Source organism: Bradysia coprophila, chromosome III (genome assembly GCF_014529535.1).
Source record: "Bradysia coprophila strain Holo2 chromosome III, BU_Bcop_v1, whole genome shotgun sequence".
NCBI classification, from domain to species: domain Eukaryota; kingdom Metazoa; phylum Arthropoda; class Insecta; order Diptera; family Sciaridae; genus Bradysia; species Bradysia coprophila.
Genome location: NC_050736.1, coordinates 4964048 through 4982970, shown reverse-complemented (window position 1 = coordinate 4982970; position 18923 = coordinate 4964048). Strand labels below are relative to the sequence as shown.

Sequence of the window (18923 nt, the reverse complement as noted above, 5' to 3'; positions counted from 1 at the left end):
CATACGACCGTACATCAAATATCTAAAAAACTGTGTGACGTGCTCATGACTCTATGCAACGAATTCTGCTTCAAAATGAAGTTTTCTTACTGAGAACCACCGTTTCCCACTACTTACTTTGTTTTCTATTCTCTCGTGACAGTTCATCAATATATAATTGTTATGGAGTCCATTACGATAACATTTAATTACATTGATTGCACTTAATTTAATAACTCCGTGTAATTTCTATCTACATATGTGCGTGTAAGTGTATGCATTGTATGCTCGCCCTAAATTCCAATCAATGATAATTATTATTAAACGGTGTTATCGGTGTTTAAAATAAATGAAAATAATAACGCAAACCAAGACAAAAATAGAGACAGTTTTATCATTCAAAAATTGGTTGGGTTATCACATTCATTATCCTACGTGTTCCGTGTATTTTTACAAACACCATAAAATTCCAAAACTAGAAATTCAATTGTTTAAACAATGCAGAAAACTTCAAAGAAAACGTAAAGTTTTCCTTTCTTTTCGGGTGTCTATAGCCATTTTTTATCGATAATAAAAAATGGAAGTTCTCTCATTCGAACGTTATTGAAAAGAAAAACGAATTCACTCAATCATTTAAGTTTCAAACTTTCCATGTCAAAGAACAACTTAGATCATCGGTGCAAATCGCAATTAAAATAATACTTGGTAGATTCATTATATCATGCACTAACAAAATTACCAAACTTACCATAGCAACGGATAATGAGGTTGCATTCAGTTATTCATTGATCGTCGAATAAATTAACCACCAAAGATATTGCAAGCACACAGACAACTTTGCCGATGAAAAGCTAAAACCAGAACGTTATATGGCTCGTTCCATTATGATTTTTGTTGGAAATTTAGGAAAGGTAAATAGACAGTTATATGAGGCATAGAAGTGTATGCTAAAGATGCAGAAAATAGACTTCCTTTCCATCATATTCATAGTTTGGAGGACTGCTCCAATGCACTAATCATTCGTGAAAGTGGCTGCTGTCTACTTCCGTGTTTGTCCAACAAATTTTGAGTGAGTGTCTGCATTATGAAATGGGCCATATAGATTTTCCGTTTCTGTATTCTGTGTGATATCAGTCTAGCACACAATGAATATTTTGAATCGTTTAATGATAGTCAACAAAGGTAGTTAACCGGTATTGAAATTCAAATTACATATAATAAAGTTGCTGCACTACTGCACTAAACCTATGGCATCCATACTGTTTGAAATGTTCACGCTTCATAGGGATTAATAACCAAATTTCGATTCTTTAATTAACATCTATATGACATGTAGTAGTCATATTGTGAAACAGAATTTCGCTTAAATAACAATCTGAGCCTGGTGATGCTATGAATAAAAAAAAATCAATTCGCTTGGACGAGAAAGAAGCCAATCTGTAGAGAGTAGAATTTTTTAATTAAACTCAAAAGTTTTTAACTGTTCGGAATGCTTATACAAACGAATATTCACAAAAGGTTGGGTGCCATAGAAGCTGTCACTGGATCAGCACTTCAACACCCCATTTTGAAAATACATTACTTTATTGCTGTTGCCCAATTAACAAAATATTTCAATTATTTCTTGAATGAATCGAATCAACGTGGCACCGATATGGAACAGCCAGTTGTGCTCCAACATTATGCGATAAAATTGTTTTGTAATAAAAAAAAGAAATTAGAGTTTTATGCGACGTTTTTAAACCACTCGATGAACCCATATATTCATTCAAAAATAGCTTCGATTCCCTCGACAATTTCGAAAATTAATTTCTGGTATACATTCCGGTACATTCATAAATAATGTTCGCACATATTCAAATACTCTGAAACATGATTCGCAGTGCGTTTAGACACAAAAAAAAACGCCAAACCATATCCCCGTTTCAAAATCAACAAAACAATATCCATAAAACTCGATTTGAAATTTATTTTTTTGGTTGGTTTGCTGTTACCCTCCTGTGAATTGTGGATGTGTAATTCGGAATAATATCAATTTTACCCGAAATTGTTTACAGTTTAATAGAACTTCAATTATGTGGTTGTGGTTATCAGTTTAGGTGCAAAAATGTTGTAACTAATTCCGAAATCAATGCTGGGAAGTGCGGGAAATCACAGTTTCGAACAGATTAAATGATACTACGTAAGGTAAAATAAAATTCTACGAAACTTTTAGTATATTCTTAAATTCAAAAAAATCGCCAAAAATCAAAAATTGCACCAACTGTAATGAAAAAATGAACACATCCATTTCTGACATTTGTTATAGGACTCATATTATTATGTCAGAATGTGGTTTCTGTTCGATATTTTGCTTCAATTTACTTTAATTTTTCATATTTATCAAGGTTTTAAAACTTAATTCATGATTATAGTGATCCTTAAATTTCTTGAAATTTTATGTGCTCGTCGTATCGGTATCACAAACCAAAACAATCAAATTTCTGTGCGTATGTTTACTTTTCTACGAATGCGTCGAAACACGCAAGCAGAATTTTGCCAAATGTTGACAAATTTCGACGAATTTCGACAACCAGTCTGCAAATGTTGTCGTTGTTTCAAATTGAATTTTCAACAATGTATGTTCGTTAATTGATAAATGAATCAACGAAATTAATGTAAAATAGCTTCACCTTGTCGTTTTTCATGTGTACTTCTTACAAATTTGTCGAAAAATTATAAAAACGGCATTTGAAACAAGGCGATGTCGTAGCTTTTACGGCGGGATCGATCTGTTTCAAACGCTATTTTTTATATTTTTCAACACATCTGTGGCAAAACCACATGAAAATAGGCATTGTGACGCTAATTTACATCAATTTCATTGATTCATTTATCGATCAACATACATTTATTGTCTAAAATTCCGTTTGAAACAGGCAGCTACAATTCCGGAATGTTTTTGTTTTGTTTTGTTTTGTTTTGGCAACATTTGGCAAATATTGGCAAAATGTGTTTGCGTGTTTCGCCGCGTTCGTAAAAATCTAAACACAGACAGTCACAGAATTTTATTTTCGCCGGTTTCGACAATAGCACATACAATTATTAGAATTTTCACACCTCACTTTCTACGAAATGAATATTAATTTATTATTATTATTAAGTATTATCAAAAATAATCAAAATAGCAAGCAGAAAATACCACACACTGAGATGTCTACAAATAAATTACTTTCGTCGATAACGTCAAAAATGGATGAGTTCTTTTTTCTGTAGAGTTTGTGTAAATTTCGTTTCTTGGCGAATTTTTTAAATTTTGGTAATGCATTAAAGGATTAAGATGGAATTATATTTTCTAAGTTTCACAGTTGATAACTGTGGATTCCCGCACCTCCCTGTTCCTTGTGATAGATGGTAGCATAGAAATATTTAGGCAACAAATGATAGTGAATCAAAAAGTTGAGCTTTATTTGCGAAAGGAATCCTCCCCTCTCTATTCTCTGATTACGTTTATTTATCAAATTAAATTAAATTGATAAAGGAAGTGCTAATAACGAGACGAATAAATTAATCTGCTAACGAGATAATTTTTGCGCAAAAAGGGCGTATTTACACTGAACACCAAGTAAAATGTCTCATTAGCAATTAATTTCTAAAATTACAATATCTACTGAACATCAAACAATAAAATGACATGAAAATTAAATGAATATTCGGAATGCATACGGTTTTTCCAATGGCTAAAATAAATTGAAATAGAAAATAAAATGACACATACAGCTCAAATGCCCTCAAGGACCTTGATATATTCGAATATTTTAAACATAATATGCACACATACTCACCAGCGAGAGGAGCTAAAATATTCATGGAATGTTTTTGTTTGTTTGATATGGCTATCCGCTATCATACAACCTTTCAGATGATATTCAAATAAATTCAGTCATAAATAATAATTCTGTTTGTTGAGCGAAGTAATAAATGTTTGGATTTGTTTGCCAAATTCTTTTTTTTTTCCTCGTTCGGAAAACTTTTCGGAAAAGTAATATGGAAAGTTTATGCAAAGGAAAAAATTTTAGCCGCCTAAATATGCGCATTTATGCAATTCAATTTGAAATGGATTTACGTATCGGAACGTTGGATTTACGAACAAGACAACAATAATTGCAAAATATAAATGAAAATTAAGCTGCAATATTGAAATGAGACAACAGCTGCACGCATTTTACTCTAAGTATCTAGGAAATGATGTGAATTTAAATGAGAGAATTTATGTTGTACGTTAAAAAATCTTTATTAAAGACTGGAATATATTTTGTTAATTAAATTTGAATTTCTTACTCGTCGAAATTGGCCTTTGTCCCATTGGAATTGATTTAAAATTAAACAAAAATTTGCTCATATTTTTGCAGTTTAAGTCTTCATCATAAGGAAAGTATTATTTAAAAAAAAGAGCTTCTTCAGAAGCCGGTGGTGTACAGGGTGTTCAGACCAAACCGGTTGTTCAGTAAATTTCACCCAGCTCAATCACCCTCTGGATTTAATAAACTAATAAAGTCACTTGATCTCGTGGCTTTCATGCCATTTTCCATTGATATTTCCATTCCATTTCTCTTGCTACTTTATTATTAAAGACAAACACAATCTTCTTAGAATCGCCAGCAGATTTTCCGAATAAAAGATACTGAAAAGCAATTGCGTACTTAATTAAATAAATTATTCTAATTATCTACTCAATTTGTGTATATAGAATTGTAGTCGACGTTCCTTCGCATGACTTTGTAATTGCCAATTATACTTGGGAATTCTTTGTGAAACACCAGGTTATTTAACAGTAAACAATGTGATGCTTTGAACTAAAGCAAATGGGGCAATATAAGTGAAACTCCTCAACAGTACAAAGAAGATGATTAAGAAATTATTCAAGTTATCCGAATGAATAAAGGTGCAAATACCATTGAGTGTAAGATGAAATTACTATTTTTGTTTGTAGTGATGGAATTGAATTCATTGAATAATGCAAACGTGGTTGAACACTTAAAATGGAAAATCATGAATTTGTGTGGTGATTATATCATATTTCCCAGCCTCGAAATTGTTCGATTTATCCTAATTATTTTAAATTTGAAGCAAGACAAGCGATAACATTTCATTGAAATAATTTTATTCTGGACAGGTAATCCAATTTATTGATTTTTAATAACGCGAAAAGCAATTAGTGCGTGGGATACCGTATACAACATCTGTTGTTCTCTGGAAGGTACAAATCGAATTTTAAAAAAATTCTGAAATTTTAATTGCATTTTGATTGTACAAATTTTCGTGTCATGGGCACATTGGAATCATAGTATCAAAGAGAAAATTAATCGATAATATAATCGCTGAACATAGTCTTACATCATTTTCAATGCTGTTTCGTCTACAATTTGTTAAAAGATTATAAATAATCCAATGAACTCAACTCATTTTACATCATTCCAACGAAATTTACTAAACATTTATAAAAGGTTTATGTACAAACAAATTTTACGACTTTTTTGTTCGTGTTATAATTTTTTGCATTATTAATGGAAGTTGGTAAATTGTTTGGAAAATTTAATTCTTTATAACTGACTTTCTTAGCTAATAGAAGATTTCGTACCAGAACTTGGATTTTTTTTGGAATAGGAAGGGGTTCAACATACTTAAGGGAACAACATATATTTGCTACTTCTCTCCCCCTCATACAAATCTGAGTGGCGCTTATGTGTAATACAATTATAATTTACCTTCGACACTTTAAATAATTTTCCGTAAACAATTGTAAACTGATTTCAGCCGTTCAAGCTGCTACAATACCAGCGGTCTGCTTTAGACTTTACGTTCATTTGTTGTAAAAGATATTACTTGCATAGTATAAACGAAATGGTTGATCCGAAACGCGTTTGTTTAAAATTGTAATATTTGATGTTTTGTGTCTGCAAATAGTTTACATGATTTCCGAGCAAAATTATATGAATTTTTCATCATTTGCCTTTAAGGAATGAAAATGTGTGTATGCTAAAGCTTGTATTTGTTTGTTGAATGTTAACTTTATTCTTCTACTCATACGTCTGAATTGTTACCATTGTGCGGTATAATAAGCACACGATTTTTAATCAAATTCTGGTCGAATGAACAACTCATTTTAAAAATTAATTTACATTTTTGGTGGTCAAAATGTATATTCATCACCATACGAGAACGCAAATATTTTCTTTATTTTCATCACAATAGAGAAGTTGAACCTTTTATTTAATGTAAGGTAAGCGAGGTAGTAGCTGACCGGCTAAGCAATTTTTCAACTTTGGTCATCAGTATCTCAGGATAATTTCGATGAAGCTAAGTTTTTCCTTCGTCAGAATTTAATTTGATCTGTTCCCATTCCGTAGAATATCAGAAGTATTGACAATTAATTAATTTTTATTGTAAAAAACTGATTTTACTGAAGCACTGTTTTTGATGCAGTAGCTGACCACTAAAAAACGGATGTTTTTATACCTGACCAGTCTTGTTGCAGTAGTTGACCGCTACAAAATTAAGACATTTTTCACATTTTTCGCATTATTCGACACATTTTCACTCTTAATTCACTGATATTAACCAATTTCAATGATAAAAACTCATAAAAACACAAAATATCAACGAATTTTAATCATTTTGTACACAACAATGCACATGGAAGGTGAATTTGTCACATGAAGAAAAATGTACGGAATTTGGTGCGGTCAACTACACAAACATGGCATATTTTTGATGCAATGTTTTGACCACCATGTAATTAATCAAATATTAACTTTTAGACGCTATTTATGTTAATCATATTAATTGTCGAACTATTTACTACCTAAAAACACCAAAACTTTGTCCATTAATAATTCTTTTGTCAATAAAAACCTTAAATTAGATCTTACGATTTTCTTAAGAAATGTGCAACTTTGTACTGAGATGGTGCACTGGTTTCATTTTATGGTTTTATCAAATAAGTAAACATAATAATCGCATTATTTTCACGAAAAAATTAATCTTTAGGCTCTGAAGATTAATTATAACGTTAATTTGCGTATTATCATTCGTAATTATTTTCCAAAACTGATAAATAATGTAGCTGGTCAGGTACACCTGCACGGTCAGCTATACCCTCGCTTACCTTAATAAACATTGTCTCGCCTTTACTAATTTCACTATCTGCATACTGTTTCTATTACTGACTTCACCGAAATGAACGCAAAACTATGTTATAGTCTAATGTCTTTGTTGACATTAACTCTGTTGTCTCAATCAACATAAAATATAAAAAAAATAGAATATAAAAACGGAAAAATAATCTAAAATTGATCTGATGCGAAGCATTAAATTACTAATCAGTGTATTGACGCTGAAGAACACGAGGAACGCCAAATTATTAACGTTTAAAAAAAATACATTTTAAGAATAGCCATAAAAACTATAAATATCACTATGATACATCAACGGTAATAAAAATTCAATTATAGATGTTGTTACAGCGAGTATACGAAGTCGAACGGATTGTGAATAACAAGCAAAATAGATTAGTTAGTAGATATTTTGTGACAGTTCTGTTACTACTCGCAAAAACTATAGTTGTGAAGAAGTCAATTTTTTTAAATGTTTTAATGTATTTACACATCGAATGTTTTTCTTTTGTCTTAAATCAGTTGCACTAGAAGGGTTTTAACGACAAATAACCACTCGCGACAGTAAGCAATGAACTCTGACTAGTTCATTTCTGTTGCGATAGGTATGATTGCCATTTCTAATAGGTCAAGCTTTTACAAATGGTTAGTCAATGACGACAAAACAGAGTTCAATAAAAGCTCCATAAAATTATTTAAAAGCTTTTTCATCGAACACAAACAAAATACAGATTTACTGGTTATATAGCGACACGCTTGCCGTTTGTAAAAGCTTAATAAGTATCCCTTCTCGTGTGACATTCATATTTTACACTCATTCCTGTAAATACGTTTTAAAAAAACACTTCCTTAAAATTGTTTGTAAGCTCTTTGGAAAAACGAGTAGTAAAGAAAAATGATGTCCTTACATTTTCTCCAATTTTTCACCGGCCTCCCCCAAAGTCCACATATTTCCTATACTTTCTACGACCTGATTCGAATTTGCACATTATTATCGCATGAATCTAATATAACACTCTCGACAAACGGATGGAAAATTAAATTTTTTGTATTTTTTGACTATTCATGGACGAGAAATTTCATTTCGTTTAAAGGTAAAATGCAAATAACCAGTCAGACTAGTTTCTGTACGCTAATTCTGAAAGTACAATCCATCGGCAGTTCATTTCTTGAATCAGATTTTTTCTCCGTACCGGATTTTTCGAGGCGAACGTGAGGTATAACGTTTGGTTTCCAAAGGACCCTGTCTTTGTCACTACAGCCTTTCAAGTTCACAAAAGCTCAAAAATTCGTTTAAACAGCTGTGTGGTAGTCAAAAGTAGACGGACTCGAAAAAGTATTGATATAGTTAGAATAGACTCGGCAGACTATAATACGAATGGGACTGGTGTCGACTTTCAAGTTGTTAAAATCGAACCACTCTAATGGACTGACATGGAAGTTTGCATACCAAAATTTATCTGCGGCACGTTGAAAATATTCATAATTTTCAGCAACCAGGGTATAAGGGTATAAAATCGCATGCAATTGAAAAAATCGTAAACAATCATGTCAAGTAGGATTATCTGTTAGTTACGGGTTGATGTGGTTTTGCATATTTTCACCAGATAAAATCTTGTTGGTAGCACAAGCACTTTAGTAAAATAGCAATATATGGGCAATCGACGATTTCAAACAAGAAGCATCATTTGTCACGGTGAGCTTCAAAAAAATTTTATTCGACCTCTCGTGTACATGAAATATTTTTAGTGGTTTTTGTAGAGGGCGGCACCACGAGTAAGAATAAAATAGAAAGAAAATATTTCGATGGGAAAATTTTTAATCAGATCGATTTTTCGTTTTTTTGTGTGACCTACGGGAAGCTTCGAAGACTGTTTGGACCCTACTGGTGACTTGTTTGATCACAAAAATATAGTTGCTGTTTAGCCTGATGTCTAAGCTTTACAACGATACTAACCATGATATGCACGACTGCCAACAAACATCTTTTATGAAGCGAAGTCATTCTACTAGGTCGGCTCTATTGTGTACTCTATTTTATTACAAAAGCGAAAACGATCCCGTTTCTTTTTTGCAAAACTCGATAAAACTTTGATTTCTTAAACTTTATTAAACCTCCATCAAAATCCAAATTTATTCTTGACATCAAATTTGCGGACAGAAAAAGAATAGTATTTTTTGTACCAAGACAGGAAATGACGATTTTTTCAGCAGCAGTCGTAAGTTTTCCTTACGAGCGAAGTTAGTAAGGAAAATTAGGACGTGTGCCGCAAAAATCCGTTTCCTGTCGAGGTACGAACAACGTTTTGTGCATCGGACACCTGAAATAGACAAAACACATCAATTTATTTGAAAAAAATCAAACTTCACATTCACCATATTAATACGCTAAAAGAGAGATTAAGTCCGTGGTGCGAATAGTATTTTTCATATTGGACGGAAAAAATGTGCCACGAAGTCGCACTTTTCGGGTCCTAGGTATGAAAAATACTATTCGTACCACGGACTAAAAGTCTTTTTTAGCGTATTCGGCTCTGTCTGGAAACTTCTCACACGCTAAAAAAGACTTTTAGTCCTAGGTACGAAATGTACTATTTTCCCCGCACGCTATATCGTTCGGGAAAACCTAATATTTCATTAAAAAAAAATCATGGCAAAATATGTATTTCAGTTGCCCGGTGCACAAAAACGTTTTTCCGCACAGACTTTAATATATTATGTCCTCTCTATGAAACTCTTACTGAGAAGCATTTTTAATTTGTTTAATAAGTAAACCATGTTACAATTTAGTTTTCGTTTTTATCCTTTCACGAGCGGCAAGCACATCTACAGTATAAGCTTCGAGTCTATCATTTCTCTTGATTTGAGTATTTACAAAAAATCGATAGAAAATCTTTAAATTCATAAATTTTACCGAAAATTTTGCTTTAATAGTGAAATCAACCGTAGCTAACCACTTGCGTTTGTCGAAGTTGTCGATATCAGTTGACACGGCCGTTTGTAAAAGGATAAGGAAAGTTGCATTTTCCTTTGTGTTATTGATTGAAGCTTATCACCAGTAACATCTTTTTCGCTGTTATATTTTCATTGTGAAACTTTCCGTAAAATGTAATAATGTCTTTCCCTCTTACCATGTTCTTTAAGTATTTTGTGAATAATTTACTAATTTCACTAACCCGAAAAACGCATTATCAAATTGCACCACAACACATTCATTTTAGACAATTTATTTCTTTTTAATTTTAAAGTGTGTTTTGTATGAATCAATATGTGTCAATATCATTTTCCAGCGACTTCCGGCTGTACTAAGCAGAATTGGGATTGTTCTCGCGAGTCCTTTGGTAAGCTATCATGTTTTATTTATTTTAAAAAGATAATTAATTTCTTGAGTTTTCTTTTTTAATTAAATTAAATTAAATTTGCTTCCATTTAAAAATTAATTTCCATTCAAATTTGACGAAATCCTTCAAATTAGTGGCTTTTCATAACAATCCATCATATTGATTTATAAATTCCTTTCTTTTACTCATTAGTTGTTCATGTTTTTCAAAGCTTACTTGAATGTGCTAACTGCAATTTTCGAAACCAAAAACTGCCGATTATACACATAACACATACCAAATTTGAGTTGTGTCTTCTTATCTATAAGTCCCAACGAATGGACTGCATAGAGAACACAAACTTAATTTAAATTCAGTACCAATTTGGTGTTCATTAAGTGTATATTACCCTGCATATTATCAATTTTACATCATGTAATGATACAGTAAACAAATTACTATTATTCGACACTATACAGTTCTTGCATAATATAATGCATACACATTACAGAATGTGAGGCTGAGGCTTATTCAACGTTTAAATATTTGCACTTTACTATGTGTAAACAAGCACTGATGCTTTCAATATTAGTTTAGATTATAAGATCATTCTATTAAATTTAACTGTGACAATTTATAACGGAGAGGAAAATTAATAGCGACTAGCGTCACCGTTATTAACCATGAACCAAACAATTCAAAATAATTATTATCCAAAATAATATTGTGTCATATGAATTTCAATAAAAATCCAAATATTTTTATCGCAAAACCATATTTTTCAACATTAATTCGCATTCGGAAATATTATATCAACAGGGCCAAGTTTTATATTCTATTTGACGAAATTTATTCAATTTCACGAATTTTGAAACTTTCTGTGTTTCACAAAAAAAAAACAGTAAATCAGAAAACATAAAAATGTTTTCAAAATTCCATACAGTCAAAGAAAGGTAGATTTTGGGATTTTAAGAGACATCATCGTTTTCAACGTTTTTCTGTATTCTCTCATTTCGCATGTTATTTCAAATGGCATCTCTATAAAACCCGAAATCTATATTTCTCTGACTGTATGTCAATTCGGCGAAATTTCATGAAATATTTCGCGAATTTTACGAAATTCAATTTAGTTTCACGAATTTCACAAAATTCCATTAAATTCTACAAATTTTGTTAAATTTCAATTTTACGAGTTTCGTAACTTAATCATAAAACTTAGTGACATATTTCTGGCCAATAAATTCTTCAAATTGAGTTTTTTACCGTGAAGCCATGATTCGTAAAATTTAACGAAATTTGTTAAATTTAACAAAAATCGTGAAATTTAACGAAAATCCTGAAATTTAACGAAATTTGTAACTGAATCATAAAACTTACTTACATATTTATGGCCAAGACATTCTTCAAATCGATTTTTTACCACGAAGCCATGATGGCTCATTTTTGGTCAAATGGAGAATAATGTAGAACACAACCAGATCTACATTTTTCTCCATTTGGCCAAAAATGAGCCGTCATGGCTTCATGGTAAAAAATCGATTTGAAGCATGTCTTGGCCAGAAATATGTCACTAAGTTTTATGATTCAGTTACAAATTTCGTTAAATTTCAGGATTTTCGTATAATTTCAGGATTTTTGTTAAATTTTAGGAATTTTGATAAATTTCACGAATTTTGTTAAATTTTACGAATTTCGTTAAATTTCACAAATGTTGTTACATTTCACGAAATTCGTTAAATTTCACAAATTTCGTTAAATTTCACAAAAAATAGGCCCTGATGGATACCAAGTAGTAAATGAAAAAAATAAAAATTTCATTGTAGCATAAAAACATTTAATAAAATTATTGACCCGATTACACTACACAGTCACTTGCTGCAACCTCTACTATTAATTTGTACAAAATCTGACCAAACTTTTCTCTCATCTTTAACCCATGTTCTTGATCGTATTAGTTAGAAACTAGGCCGCTTCAACGCAAACAACACAAACTAACTACTTTAACAACAATACCAAACGATAAAAAGAATTATTGAAACAACCTGATATTTGTTGCTTCAAAAACAAAAGTTTTGTCAAGATAACAACCGCCACCCTCAAATTCGACATAAGAACATGAAAGCATTAGGAACAGCACTTTTCTTGTGTTTCATCCAAACATCACTTAAAGTTTGTGTCTTGTTTGTGTTGAGGCTGTTTAGTTTAAAAAGAAGTTTTTTTTATATGATGAAATGTTAACGATAACGAACTTTTGGCTGTCAAGGGACTTACTTTCAACTGGCGTTAAATTTCTCGCAGAAATCTCACGGGAATGCGATGTCATTTTTAATCAAATTATGACGACACATTCATGCCAAATTTTTGCGAAAAACAGACACACAGTGAAAATAAGCTTTTATCTAAGTCATATCTATTGTAGAATTTTGGTTGTGTTGTATCCTTGTTGTTAATAATATATTTTCTTTTTGATTGAATGCTAACCCAGCACGACACCCATTGTCCAAAAAAAACATGGATTTTCTCGATATAATAATATTATTCGTGACTTTATCAAGTAAATGATCAGTCATTAAAAATATATTCGAAAGTTTTTATGATTTATAAGAAAATATTATTGATGGGATTCGTTTTGCCATACTATGTCCTTTCATACCATGTACGTTTGCTTTTTCCTTCAGCCTTCAGTCAATCTTTTAATCTTAACTCACTCAATGTTTCGATCGGTCATGATTATCCGTTTTTTTACGTTTTATTTACATACGTTCGTTGTTCAGGATTTGGTTATCGAGTCCGTTCGAATCAAAAACATATTTTTTAATTTGATAGTATTTCGTCCATGACTTATGTATGGATACGGGGAAACATTATTATTCGGGATACAATCGTCTCCATGCGAATAGGTATACGTGCAATAAAGACCCAGCTAGTGAATGATGTATAGTGTAGGTATTGAAATTCTAGTAGGATGTGATGCGAATTTATGCTTATGTATTATTGATTGGGTTTGATAAAGGGTTGACATTTTCCTAAAACTTACTCTTAAACTATTGGGTAAATTGGATTTATTTCAGATAAAACCTTGTCCCGAATGTGTTTTTGAAACTTATTTGTATGTATGACCTTGCACCAAAAATAAACTTGAGACCACTTTCATGAAGACAAAATATTTACTTTTATCAATTTAGACAAGAGCCACAAGAGACAAATCGGTTTCGATAGAAAACTGAAAGGTCTGTAATAACAAAAAAAAATGTCTTTACCCACTGTGGCATCGTACTGTAGGTCTAGCTATATATTCATAAAAACGATATACGTCATTCGCTCTGTGCTTTTCGTATAACCAATGCGGAAATAACAATCATGTACTAATTACATCCATCAGATAACCAAATCCAATTAACAAAAGTTTAGCATGTGAACGTAAGCTGATGAAGATGTTTAGTAAATCAAAGTTAAAATTAGGAAACAATTGAATCGGAATTCATGGCTGCTCTATCATCGGAGAAACAACGTTCCGTTCGTAAAACAATGAAATCATCTACAACAACAGCAAGCCCATCACATTTGACAAGTACAACGGAAAATGATGTGGAAATGGGTAAATCAACGTTATCACCAGAAATTCAGCCCATCAAGCCTCGAAGACGGAAAACGAGTCGTTCAATTGTTGACGACCATACATTCGTTATTGATGGAACATCAGAAACATTACCGTCATGCTCTTTAACACAGCCCAATGAAACAAAAACTGAGGCTGAAATAATATCCTCATCATCACCACCAGATGTGGCAACAATGACCGCACGAAGACGTGCTATTGATGAACTAGCCGTAGAAAATATTGAATTAAGCCGACTAATGGATAGCGTTTTCGTGAGTTTAAGGTTTCGTTTTGGGAGTTTTTTTTTTGGTTGTATCGGGGTTGGATGTGTTTAGATTTTCCTTGTAGTCATGTATTTATATCATTGTTTAACGGTCTGGTCTGTTTTTCGGTACAAAGCTAACAATAAATCATGGTATTTGCTTTGATTCTTTATTATTTTTCTTGTCCAACTAGAATGTTTTTGCTTTACCAATTTTCTTCTTCGGTTAATATTCTTCTATTGAACTGATATCGAACAAAGTAAATTGCATAGCATTGTGGCATTTATTGAGATACACGGTTAGTATTCTCATTATGATTTGATGGCAATTTGTGCCGGCTGTTTGAAATTTATGTTGATTGCATGTTCAACTTTTGGGATCAAAATTGGGAAATTGAGATCTATCGCATAATAGAGGTATTGAATATTCATGTAATTTTTTGCTTATGTAAAATCCTCTTGCATGTTTAAATGAAATTTTACTAATTCACTTGAATATAACATAAATCTTTGCCTAGTCCCGTTTGTTTACCGCTGAGGATCAATCGATAGATTTACAAATTAGAGATAATAAACTGTAACATTATGTTTGTTCAGTAATTGAGCTTGTAACAATCCAGTCGAATGTGTAGTTGACCTGGTGATCTACATAACAAGTAAACATTCTGATCGAAAACCAATGTGTAATTATTGCTATTTGAACACTATTACAAAAATTATTACATTGGGAGATTAGATGGATGTTTTACATATCCATAATGTATGTCTAAATTGCTACTACAATGATTAAAGGAAATCACGCCATCTTAAATTATTCGATGGTAATCGTACAATAAAATGTTTGGTCACCAATCAATATATTCGTGAACTAAAATGTTCTTGTTGTCATAATGAGAACATTATTAAGTTAAACCCGCCATCTGTAATAAACTTTTCTTTTTAGTTCACATTTACATCTATCATCAGGTAGACAAAGTATGCTATATCATATACAAATATTATTTCGATTCCTATTTTAAGATAATTAACCACATTACACAAAACCAGCAACCAGACGTATATTTATTCACAATTAAATTAATTATTTTTAACCTTTGTATGTAATGAATCGGTAAAAACTGTCAGACAAAAACGCATACGCTTTCCAGCTTAGAATAAATATAAATTGCGCTTTTCGCCTTATCGACTCGAAGCATAAGAAATATTTTAAAATTACTACCAGTCGATATATATATATATATAAAAATGAATAAATGAAATAGTTAATAGCTATAACATGCATCATTTGCATCACTTACCAATCATTTAAACTTTAACTTACAAACGGCAAACTAAATCTTGTACTTCTTTTGTTGGAAAGTAATTCACATGATTTTGATTTCACTATGGTCGAAAATGGCCCTATTACTTGGGACGACAAGAGATCTATCCTATTATGAAACTCGAAATGAAAATGGATATTCATGTTCTCGTGTGATTGTTGAACTCGGCTACGTCTCGGATCATGAAACTTCACATGAAAACTTTTCATCTTTTTTAATAATTTAAAAAAACTTTTTAGTCAAAAGAAGTAACAGATTAGCTCTAATGATATGTTTGCCGTCTGTAAAGTAATAATTAGTAATTAAATAAATAAAAACTAAAAAAATTATTTAAAATTCATTTTACTTTCTTTTGCTACTATTGGATGCTAAACAGCCGGTAAGTGAACATTGAAATTCCAAAATATTTTTATTAGTTTTCTAGACGTGTTTTTATTCATCTTAAAGTTAAGTCTAAGCTCAATTCAAATTCAATTTACTAAATGGTAAGGTAAGGCAAGCGAAACCCGCGCTGAATTTATTTTAAGCCACAAAGACATAAACAAAATGACCAGAAAACGATTGACATTTTCAAAGGTAATGAAAGGTGAAAACACTCACCCTCGTTACATTGAACATTTCCTTGAATGTAAGTTATGTTGTAATCTAGAAACAAATACTGTGGAAAATTTGTATTACATGTACTTGTACTCATCATCTATATATTTTCCAACTTCAACGAATTGAATTTTAACCAAATAACAGAAGACATTAGCAAAAAACTGATGAAGAACACGTCTATCCAAAGCTCTCTGGCATTGTCAAAGACTCTTTCAGACATTTATAAAAAAATCGTTTGTATACGGTTCATAATCAACCAGTACCGAACAGTCCAACCCCATTACACATGGTGATCATGCTTTAGTAAAAATAAATTAAAATAACCCCACCTTCCCCCCAATTCATCACATTTTGCATTAGACGAATTCGTTGCTTTTCTTTGAATTGTACTAAGTGAAAAATGCTCTGAAAAAACACAATTAATTTTCCAGGGTGAAAAGAAACGAGACGCTGGTGGAACAAATGAAATAGTAGCCTGTACTAATTGCGGAGGCGGGTCGAATCCATGTACACATTCAGCAAATAATGGATGCGCTACAGAGGTAATTTTGCTCTGTTGGAAAATGTTGTGAAAACTTTTTTTTTTTGTTAATTAATTATTCTGTGTCAAGACGTCAATATATGTATACATTGTGATTGTGTAACATTTCCCATTTTTCAGACTTGCTTCGTACCAGTACGTAAAAAAGAGCGACCACATCCAATAAGAGTGGCTAAAACCATAGACTACATTGCTCGCATAACATTTCCATCGGCCTACGCTATATTTTTAATATTTTTCTTTATTCACTATAAAGGTTTCTCCTAGTTGTGGTATGGGCATCCTAATTAAGATATTGCATAAGGCTATTTACGTCATCACCTTCATATTTTGATGAAAATAAAAAGCGGAGACAGAGATTTTTTTTCAACATGTGCTAAGCACATAAATTGGAATTTGACAAATAAATAAAGTGACATCGATGTTGATGAACATGACAAACAACTGAATACTGAATAAAAAAGAGACCCAAACATATTCCGTGGAATTTTATTTTTATTCGATTAATTACCAATCATCCACAAATTCGATTTTATTATAATTTGTTGGAGTTAATCGATGACGTACATACCGGTATGCAATATGTTATTAGGTATCATGCCCAAAAGCTACGTTTTTTTTACGTATGTAATATTAGTTGGAGAATTATTTTGCCAAAAATGCACTAGAAAATATTGCGGAAAAACAAAAATTATTTTTCACATACTGAAATTGAATCAAAATTCAAAAATATTTTCAATTAATCATAAATGAATATTTTCCCGACCAGATCCGATCATGGATAAATTTCGGCCTCAATTCCAAAATTCAACCATCTTTCTCCATAGCCCAAAAGCGATATGTTGCCTAATTTACTGTGAATTTAATCGCCAGTAAATATCTGACGGCAATCAGTCTACAATTATTTAATTTTGTTTTTAAAACAGGTAATTCTATTACACTGAAAATATTTATCGTTGAGCATGGGTTTTCATATATGTGTTGATCAAAAACGAAAACAATTTTTATGCTCATTAGCAGCACATATATATAGTTCGTTCGCTAATTCGATGACTTTCGGGGTGATTTACTAAACCCAGATATAGCATAGCAATCAAGTACATTTATTTAAATTCATTAGGAAAATGTACGGGGACGGGGGATGGGGGATGGGGGTTATGGTTAAATGGATGCACAGTGAATATCATTAGGAAATGTTTATGATTTGAAAATATTCTGTGAGCTATTCGGCTATGTAATTCTCTAACTAAATTTATAAGCCTATAAGATTGTATTACTCTACAAACTAGAACATAGCTATGGATCAATTTGATTCAGTTGTTTTAGATTCAAATGTATTTTATTGGTAAACGAAGATAAGATTTTTTTTTAAATAATTAAAGAGAAACAAATAGCTTGCACTATGTGAAAGAGTTGAAAACTTTTTTTGTCCAAATTTTAAAATGCAAGCTTGTATGTAGAATCCGATGAATTTGGAAGATTTATATTTTTGTTTTGGCCGATAGTGAATGATATTAAATCCAGCTTTAAGAAAGAGGTATCAGAACATAAGATAAGAGTGTAATATCACAGCATTAGGATTTGTTTTTGGAAAAATTTATAAATCTCACATAGAAAAAAAATTAAAAGAAAAAGCTTAAGACTACGAACGAACAGGCAAAGTTATATTCAAGGCGCGCTAACTATAATTAAATTTATAAAACCATTTGCCAGTAAAAATAAAATACTATCCTAAATGGTGAACTGCGTATGAAGGAATCAATAAAAAAGAGAAAATAATTTAGTTTTAGTAAAATACAAATTATTAAACATGAATTGATATCAATTAATTAGACATTCGAGAAGCTGACGGAAATAAACGTTTCGATTTATAAATGAAAAATTACGAACACAAAGAACAAGTTAAAATTCTTTATAGTTTAAGATTTGATCAATGATGGATTACACTTTTCTAAATGTAAATAATATTCAATGTAAATAGGATTTGGTATTTTTATTTTGTTTCCTGTACATAGTCTGTCTAGTTGGATAAAATCATCAAAAAAAAAATCTTTTTTTTTTGTCATATTCTTTCACATTTATCGAGTGGATGCTTTTCGGAATATTTGGAGAGTAAAGTGGATGACAATGGCTTTCCATTCCAC

The 18923-nt window shown here is 31.4% G+C and overlaps 1 protein-coding gene across 15 annotated transcripts in view; it reads left to right on the top strand.

Moving 5' to 3' along the window:
- The window catches only part of LOC119079355 (glutamate-gated chloride channel), a 91671-nt gene extending 74441 nt beyond the window's left edge, over nt 1-17230 (top strand). For 8 of the 15 annotated variants that reach the window (XM_037187264.1, XM_037187245.1, XM_037187237.1 and 5 more), the window contains 5 exons: nt 10424-10474; nt 13916-14326; nt 16015-16017; nt 16670-16780; nt 16900-17230. In XM_037187264.1, coding sequence (XP_037043159.1) covers nt 10424-10474; nt 13916-14326; nt 16015-16017; nt 16670-16780; nt 16900-17046 — 723 coding nt within the window. In that variant the 3' untranslated portion in view covers nt 17047-17230. Of the gene's footprint in view, nt 1-4425; nt 4429-10423; nt 10475-13915; nt 14327-16014; nt 16018-16669; nt 16781-16899 lie in introns of all 15 variants that reach the window. The other 7 variants (XM_037187310.1, XM_037187300.1, XM_037187272.1 and 4 more) reach the window with 5 other exon arrangements.
- The last annotated feature ends 1693 nt before the right edge of the window (nt 17231-18923 follow it).